This window comes from Saccostrea cucullata, unplaced genomic scaffold (assembly GCF_032062105.1).
Source record: "Saccostrea cucullata isolate Sc308-1 unplaced genomic scaffold, CSIRO_AGI_Scuc_v1 ctg1536, whole genome shotgun sequence".
Taxonomy (NCBI): domain Eukaryota; kingdom Metazoa; phylum Mollusca; class Bivalvia; order Ostreida; family Ostreidae; genus Saccostrea; species Saccostrea cuccullata.
In genome coordinates, this window is record NW_026925911.1 from 69,860 (window position 1) to 79,727 (window position 9,868).

Sequence of the window (9,868 nt, forward strand, 5' to 3'; positions counted from 1 at the left end):
ATATAATTATTTTAATCTTTGTAATTCTTGGTAATAAATTTAAACTAGAACTATCCAAACAGGACAAAATACCCCCCGCTGGGTTTTTCAGAAGTAAGTTTTTCCATAATAAAGATATGTATCACACATGAATTATGAAATTTTTCTTCCAGTGACCTTGAACTTCCCCAAATGACCTTGGATCAAGGTCAGACACATCCTTGGGTCATGGGCAATCTTTGTGTGAAATGAAAACCTATCGAGTTTATCCATAAGAAAGATATGGACGGGACAAAAAATATGAACTTTTTCTACCAGTGACCTTGAACTTCCCCAAATGACCTTGGGTCAAGGTCAAGACACACCCTTGGGTCATTGGCAATCTTTGCATGAGATGAGAACCTACCAAGTTTATCCATAAAAAAGATATAGACTGGACACGAATAATGAAATTTTTCTTCCAGTGACCTTGAACTTCCCCAAAAGACCTTGAGTCAAGGTCATGACACACCCTTAGGTCATGGGCAATCTTTGTGTGAAGTAGTAGATTCTAATGTCCCTCCGTAAGAAAGATATGGACACGTTTGCACAGACAGACGGACAGACAGACAGACGGACAAGGTGATTCCTATATACCCCCCCCCCCAAACCTCGTTTGCAGGGGTATAAAAAGTGATATGTATACGCATGTCTTAATTTGTAAGTGTGCATTACATCATGTCATTCAAATAGTCCTAGTGAGTGTTAGCACTTACCTCTGTTGTAATATAAGATCTATAATGTCCATTGCAGTAAAATTCTGTTTGACCTGATGTTCTCTAAGTCTTTCTTTGTATGTTTTATCTATTTGCGTAGGTCGCCAAGTCTGGGGAATTATTACGCAGACCAGTGAAAAAATATAACCTTCTGTGAGTTCCAGTTAAAAGTTATTTCATATCACAATATTTTCAATGACATTACAAATATAGCCATTATTTTATATCTGAAATCTTTACCGATTTTCTTTTGTTAGTTGACCGAATCTTTTGTTAGTTGACCGAATACTGATGAGTTCGGATAACGGCGAATTAACTAGAATCCCTTGACGATTAAGCAGCAGTTTCATCTTTTTTCACCCAATTCTTTTTAGCTCTACTGGTCAGAGACCAGAAGAGCTTATGCGATAGTAATGCGTCCGGCGTCCGTCCGTCTGTCTGTCTGTCTGTCTGTCCGTCTGTAAACAATTTTTCAAAACGCTACTCCTCCTACAATTTTAGTTTGATTTCAGTATAACTTGGCACACAAGTAGACTACACTAAGATACATAGAATAGTGCATCGGTTTTTGATTTCGATGTTGCCATGGTTACTAAAAATAGAATTTTCTGTGAAATTCCTTAAAAACGCTACTCCTTCTACAGTTTTGGTCTGATTTCAATATAACTTGGCACACAAGTAGACTACACTAAGATACATAGAATAGTGCATTGATTTTTGATTTTGATGAACGGTGTTGCCATGGTTACTAAAAATAGAATTTTCTGTGAAATTCCTTTAAAACGCTACTCCTTCTACAGTTTTGGTCTGATTTCAGTATAACTTGGCACACAAGTAGACTACACTAAGATACATAGAATAGTGCATCGGTTTTTGATTTCGATGAACGGTGTTGCCATGGTTACTAAAAATAGAATTTTCTGTAAAATTCCTTAAAAACGCTACTCCTTCTACAGTTTTTGTCTGATTTCAATATAACTTGGTACACAAGTAGACTACACTTAGATACATAGAATAGTCCATCGGTTTTTGATTTCGATGAACGGTGTTGCCATGGTTACTAAAAATAGATTTTTCTGTGAAATTCCTTTAAAACGCTACTCCTTCTACAGTTTTGGTCTGATTTTAATATAACTTGGCACACAAGTAGACTACACTAAGATACATAGAATAGTGCATCGGTTTTTGATTTCGATGAACGGTGTTGCCATGGTTACTAAAAATAGAATTTTCTGTGAAATTCCTTAAAAACGCTACTCCTTCTACAGTTTTTGTCTGATTTCAATACAACTTGGCAGACAAGTAGACTACACTAAGATACATAGAATAGTGCATCGGTTTTTGTTTTCGATAAACGGTGTTGCAATGGTTACTAAAAATAGAATTTTCTGTAAAATTCCTTAAAAACGCTACTCCTTCTACAGTTTTTGTCTGATTTCAGTATAACTTGGTACACAAGTAGACTACACTAAGATACATAAAATAGGCTATCGTTTTTTGATTTAGATGAACAGTGTTGCCATGGTTACTAAAAATAGAATTTTCTGTGAAATTCCTTTAAAATGCTACTCCTTCTACAGTTTTGGTCTGATTTCAATAAAACTTGGCACACAAGTAGACTACACTAAGATACATAGAATAGTGCATCGGTTTTTGATTTCGATGAACGGTATTGCTATGGTTACTCAAAATAGAATTTTCTGTGGAATTCTTTAAAAACGCTACTCCTTCTACAGCTTTTGTCTGATTTCAAAATAAGTTGGCACACAAGTAGACTACACAAAGATACATAAAATAGTGCAATGGTTTTTGATAAGTACAAACCAGTAGAGCTACAGTCTCGACAGAGACTTCTGGTTTCGTTTAACAATCTCCTCCTTTAAGTACAAAAAAAACCAAAAGAGATTAATTTTTACATCTACTGAAGGTATTGCAATAGTAAGGTGTCCGTTATACGTTTGTCTTTTCGTAAACATTTTTTTTCAAAACCCTTCTCCGCGATCATTTGGCTTTGTTTTGATTTCAATATAACTTTGCACACAAGGAGACTGCAATAAGATACTTGATTTTAGTTTCAATGATCGATGTTGCCATGGTAACATGAAACAAAAACGTCCTTACTTTATAACCAGGGGTAAAAAACATAATTTGCAAGAAATTATGTATTTTAACTACAAAATTAAAAGATTTCCCTTCATGAGCACCACTACATGTAACCTTGAGGCCGTTAATTTCAGAGCATTAAGACAGGTTTCCTACTAATCATCAAAATCTATTTTCTTACCTGAAATTATAATCAGCAGGGAAGAAAAATTTTGAAGAAATAATGCATTTTCACTATATCACTAATAATAGTCCAACCTGAATATAAGAATTCTTGATTCATGGAAGTGGCAATGAAATTTTGGAAGCGGCATCCTTGCTCACCATAGCTATATACTTAGATATTTTATTATATTCCCAGGAGCAGAGGAACATTAAAAAAAATTATACATTTTCACTAAATTATCAAAAGACCCCTACCCTTAAACCAGAACCGCCCACCCTGCAGCCGAAAAATTTACAATGTTGGAAGAGGTGTAATTGCTCATTATAACTATGTTCTTAGTTAATTTATTTAATACAGAGGAGCAGGGAAGATTTTCTCAGATTTATCATTTCTGTCACTAAAATTTTAATTTTAAAGAGTTGGCATGCAATGATGTATTGAGATAGTTCGTGATGTTTTAAGCACTCGAAAATTCATTACTTCCTGGTACGTATCTCTATTTACGATATAATGTACTATACATGTAATCAAAGTTTCCGTAATAAAAAGAATTCTAAAAAAAATATTTTCGGATCCTAGCTTATCCGTGACCAAACAGGAATCAAATGAATAATTTTTGATAAAAAAAATGTACAGTTTTATATAGTCGTTTTGGCTATGGTCAGTAGGAAGTGGGAATTTTTTTTCTTTGAAATTTCAACATATATGTTGATAAGATTGACAAAGTGTCTCCGGGTTCACGTATTATAGTAACAAGAAAAGAAGTGAATGTTTCGATCTTTTATGTAGAAATAACAAATTATGCTGAAATAAATACAACACATGGTATCAGATACAAATAAAATACTCAAAGAGAGATAACTATTCATACTTCAAAATGCAACCTTTTCTATAAATATTTCTTCCATAAATATTATTTCTCGCTTTACCATGAAACTAATATTATTCGAATAAAATTAGAATTATCAATAGATTTTTTTTTTCTTTCTATATCATAATTATTAAAACAATAATGCAGGAATTCAAATATAAATCACTACTATTAATGAAGTAGGAATGTTTCACGTAACGATTCACATAGCAATCGAATGTACATGTAAATACAAAATATACAGACACGCATTTCATGAAACAAAAATATATACATTTTATCTTACTCAATGTATAGTATCGTACACTAGTACTAGGTTACATCTACATCTATCAGGTTACAGCTATACCTATACATCTACCAAGTGGATATAATATTAATAAACATATCAAATACAGTTTGCTAATTAATTTACCTAAAATAATTCAAACATTAGCTTTTACAATTTATTAAATAAATGACAAGAAACTGACCTTCCATGGATAAAGTCAAAGGTAAATAAATCACAAAATTATGTGTCTAGATCAAAATGACCATACTAAACTTTATTTGAAAAAAAATACTGATTATACAGAAATCACATGATTTACACTCTCAACCAACCGAAAACAAGAATTCAAAGATCCATGAAAACTTACCAGAAATAGTATGGAAACCCCTTTGTGATATAATTTTAAAATAGAATTAGAATAAATTTATGGAAAACTATAACTGTATAGTTAAATGTTTTAAATTATTTTATACTGTGTTTAAATAAATCAACACACACACTGCTACTAAAGAAAAAAATATCAAGTCCTCACCATAATTTTTTTTATGATGGTCTTATGTGTTCTTATATATAACCTCTTTTAAGGGATTGTCGGTTTTTATGAGGATTTTGTTAATTTTTCTTAAATGCAAATCAAAAATGTTGGAAACCAAAGTAAGGCACAAGAAATAAATTGTGAAATATGAAAACCTTTACAGTACCTTTTCCAAAGTTAAAGTCTTTTTTTTTAAGTTCAAACTCCAGGGTCAAAGTTAAAAGTTTCAAAAGAAAAGTCTTGTTACGAATATTAGAATTACAAATGTGAAGTTCATGTATGAAAGCCTTAGTCCTAGCCGTTCAAAGGCTATGGCTATTGGTACACGAAAAAGGTCTTATCACAAGGAATACTTCATCAGTAAAATTTGAAAGCCATAGCCCCTCCCACACAAAAGTTATCCGTGGGCAAGGTTGAAGTTTTCGCAGATAAACAGACTGATTGACAGGGCAAAAAAATATGCCCCTTAACTTCGTTTATAGGGGCATGCAAATCATGTATTAATTACCGTATATAATGAATTTTTTTAGATGTATGCTTCTCAGTGATTTTACAAATCGTCGATATGCATCACATCCTTCGACTATCAGAGACGACTTATGTGGGACTATGCCATAAAATAGGGACTCCAACAGAAGTCAGGATAAGAAGAGAAGTAGACAATGCCGAAGAAGCTGTGCGGAAACCCATAATGAAAAGTAGAGGATTTACAACATTGAAGAGTGGTAGTAATCGTGAAGGATTCAGACTGAGTACTTCAGATGAAGATTACATGTCCTGGGAGGAAAACGTCAAGGTGATATGTGATCTTTCTCAGATCCGTTACTATCATGTTCCACGGCAAGTATTGATTCTGATGGAGTGTGATGATTTACCACCAGGATTTACACGACTAAAACTGATAAGTCCGTCAAATGATCCAATAGTTAAAGCCTCCTGTGTAGTGATTGAGAATGAATTTTATATTTTTAGTACATTATATCGCGACAACCATTTACGGCTTCAACGGTTGTTTCCAGGTGATTTTCGTACCTCAACCTCTCATGGACCTTGCTCTTCATTTATTATGGACAACACGGAAAATGACTTTGTATTCTGTTTCCACTCATATCACTGGCCGACATCGGCTCTTCCATGGATACAAAGATGTCGTGAACAAGGTTGGCCCTGCGAGGCTGTTTTAGCTGATATACTTAACACAGGATTCCACGTAGTTCCTATTGGCAGCACACCTGAGAAAGGAGAAGAATGGAGAATTTCATTCTCTCTGGCAGAACAAAAGCTAGTACATTCACTGAACCACTGTCAGTTTTTGTGCTATGGTCTTTTAAAAATATTTTTGAAAGAAGTGATTGATAACCCAGTTCTCTGTTCATACTTTATGAAAACAATTGTATTTTGGGACATTCAAACTAATAATTACATCCCTTGTGAAACAAACAATTTTTTACTTTGTTTCTGGAGATGTTTTAAGTTACTTATACACTGGGTGCGTATTGGGTATTGTCCAAACTTTTTTATTCCACAAAACAACATGTTTAGATTGAAAGTCACTGGTTCTGCACAAGCGTCATTGTTCAGTCATTTGTATGATTTGTATTGTAAGGGGATATCATGTTTACTTTTGAGTAAAACAATCGGACCTTTTCTAAGTTACGCGATTCTAAACAGAGCATTGAGTGTCTGTACAGATGAGAACACTATTATTAGCAGAAAAGTAAGACCCGGTTTATACCAGAACAGTGTCGTATCTAGTATTATGTTAGATATGATTTTTTTCAGAGAATTAAGAGGTAGATCAATAAGTATTGTTTTCTTTATAGATTTCGCAGTTTGCATGCAAGAGATAGAGCGTATTCTAAGAGGAACATTGACACCGTATCAGGCAACTGCAATTCAATTTATGACAGTTGAAGTGTTACGGAACACTGCCAAGTTCATACAAAATAGTTTTGATTCAAAACAAAATAGAAATAAGTTTTTTTACAAAACAAAGACAGTACACGAACTGCTAAAATTTTCATGTAAATTTGGTTATGTTTCAGACATTTTCTATCTTGCTATGTACTACTACAAAATACGTAGATATGAACATTCACTGCGCTGCGTACATCAGATGAATAGGTTAATACCAAATGTTCTGTATATTACTAGTGATTGTAACGTAATTCTGTACCCGCATCACATGTTTAGATTGTCTCTTAGTGAAAAAATGAGAAAAACAGTAATTGATAATTTACAATTACATTGTTTTTATTCTTGCATTGATGAACTAGTTTTGGAGCAGAAGATCTCTTGGAAGCATGGTAGGTTGGAAATATCTGTCCCCCCTGTAGTAGTCTTACACATGATGTTTATACTGAATCACCACAGACTGGGTGACACAGTGACGTCACAACAATCCTTAAAGGATTTACAAAATCTCCTGGTTTATGAAATCGGTAGAAATATACCTGATTACCTCAAAGATATTTCCTGGCAGATTCTAGGTATTTGCCAACAATTATGTGGTGACGTTGTGGGATCCCTCGAGTCTTATCAATATTCCTTACAGCAGATACCTTCTAATAGAATTAAGGAAGCCACATTGTTAAGAATAAAATCACTTTTCTATTGAGCGATTATCCGTGCATTTTTTTCAATTTTTTTTTTTACAGTATTGAACTTTTTTTAATAGATAGTGACATCATCCTTGTCCGCGCAGGAAGGCGGGGTAGCACACTTAATACTATGCAGTCATTTTTTTAGAACTTTAAATATATGACGTCAATATAAAAATAAAATAACGTCAAGTCACTGCAAACAAGAACTGTCAAGACTGGGCGATTGACGTTAAGTTCATGTTTTGTTTTTGTTTTTGTTTTTTTAAAAAACTTGTAAAGTGTAGAAATATAATTGAGTAAGATCTATTTTGTTTTAAGGACAATGTATGTTTAAAAAAATTATTAAATGGAAGCGTTATTGTTTTGCTATAGTGTAAATGTCTTATAATATTTTCTCCTATCATGTTCTGTGCCTTGTATTGTTAGGCCACCTAGCTGGTAGATGATGGTTATAGATGGATAATTGTTCGTGAGATTGTTTTTTTTTAAGTTTGAAAATTTGGTTCGCGTACAGAGCTCCAGATAAGGTGCCTATTTGCAGAAATACGCATTAAATTTTACAAAATACGCATTGAAAATTAAAATAGAGCGTACAATTACGCATTAGCAATCATAGATACGCATTACACCACGAAAGTATTGCGTACAACAGGTTAAACAATACAGGTACGACTTACTTAGTGATACGAATTGAGGTTAACTCAGTGTTTGATTCTTCTCATAACGAAGTACAGATTTAAAAGCCTTTTAGTGACCAAAAATATTCTAGATATGACGACGACGTTCACCATTTCGGGAGGAAGAATCGGAGATTTAGATTAAAATCAATTTCTATGTAGAAAGACTATGCACTGGGCATATTTTTTTTTATTATGGTTTCATAGCCAATTAATTTTTCATTTCTCTCAACTTGCCATATTGACGAAGATTCTTTTCTCCCAGTTTACCTTTGATAATTGATACGATATCTTAAATGAAGGAAAAGTTTTCTGTGTCTCTCATTCTATGGTACCTTGGCCTACCGTATAATCTTCCTTGTCAAAAAGAATGCTCTCCAATCATAGCACAAAGTCTTATTGGTATTTGCAAAATTAATTTAAATAAATGCAGGAACTGACCTTGGCAGTTTTTTCCAGACCCTCTTCAAAAACACATACTTTGATTACAAGCTCAAAATCAAAATAAAGGTCAAAACATTTTTATATAAACAAAATACTCTTCAATCATTTTGCTGAAAATCAAAATCTGCATTGAATTTAAAACCAGGGGGTAAATACACTTTGGGGTAAAAATTTATCTGGAGCTCTGCCGCGTAAATTTAATATACTGAATTACGCTCTAATTCGCGGAAAAAAACATGACGCGGAAAAAACTGATATTGATGTACGGTAAAATTTATTTGCAACAAGCTTATTCAGCGATTACTGTTCGCCACTGAACGAAAAAAAAAAGGATGCGTCTATTGGGGTGCTAATAACCCGCCCCCCTTTCTCCGGATTTGCTAAATCTTTAAATTATGTGATGAAATAAAGAGGGAAAAATACCTCTGACTTCTTACTTAGTATTCTTTCTTGATACATGTCTGAAGATTCATTGATATAAAATATCTATCACAGAGACAGAGGGGGGGGGGGGGGGGTACGGAATTATCAATGTTTTATTCCAACAAGAGGCCCAGGGGCCACAGCGCTCACCTGAGCACATCGGGCTTGAATTTACCCCCCCCCCCCCCCCCCCGCATTTATCATTTGAACAAACTAGAATCTACACTACCTGAGGATGATTCCATATCAATATCACTAATCATAGCTTTGAAGTACATGTACTTAAAAAGAAGATTTTAAAAGGTTTCCCAATATATCCCTTAGTAAAACTTGGGTCGGCCATTCTGGCCCCACCCTAGCCCCGGGGGTCATGATTTGAACCAACATGAATCTACACTCTTTGAGGATGATTCCACATGAGTTTCGTCTTTTCTGGCCCAGTGGTTCTTGAGAAGAAGATATTTAAAGATTTTTCCTACATATTCCTATGTAAAAACTTGGGTCGGCCATTTTGGCCCCACCCTAGCCCCGGGGGTCATGATTTTAACAGTTGAATCTACACTACCTGAGGATGTTTCCACATGAGTTCCATCTTTCCTGGCCCAGTGGTTCTGGAGAAGAAGATTTTTCCTACATATTCCTATGTAAATCTTGGGTCGGCCATTTTGGCCCCACCCTAGCCCTGGGGGTCATGATTTGAACAAACTTGAATCTACACAACCTGAGGATGATTCCACATGAGTTCAATTTTTCCTGGCCCAGTGGTTCTTAAGAAGAAGATTTTTTAAAAATGCCATTAATTTTTCTCTAATTCATAATTATCTCCCTTTGGAAAAAGGCGTGGCGCTTCATTTGAAGAAACATGAATCCCCTTCACCCAAGGATACTTTGTGCCAAGTTTGATTGAAATTGGCCCAGCGGTTCATGAGAAGAAGTCGAAAATGGGAAAAGTTTACAGACAGACACACAGACGGACGCCGGACAAAATGTGATCAGAAAAGCTCACTTGAGCCTTCGGCTCAGATGAGCTAAAAACTTAAA

The 9,868-nt window shown here is 34.4% G+C and overlaps 1 protein-coding gene across 1 annotated transcript; it reads left to right on the forward strand.

Moving 5' to 3' along the window:
• The first annotated feature begins 5,245 nt into the window (after nt 1–5,245).
• On the forward strand, nt 5,246–7,070 carry LOC134270072 (uncharacterized). Its single transcript, XM_062752250.1, has 2 exons — nt 5,246–5,984; nt 7,054–7,070. The coding sequence occupies exons 1-2, from the start codon at nt 5,246–5,248 to the stop codon at nt 7,068–7,070; spliced, it is 756 nt and encodes a 251-aa protein (XP_062608234.1).
• Nucleotides 7,071–9,868: the final 2,798 nt, after the last annotated feature.

Coding starts and splice junctions, on each gene's coding strand:
- LOC134270072 (XM_062752250.1), top strand. CDS start 5,246: ATGCATCACATCCTTCGACTATCAGAGACGACTTATGTGGGACTATGC.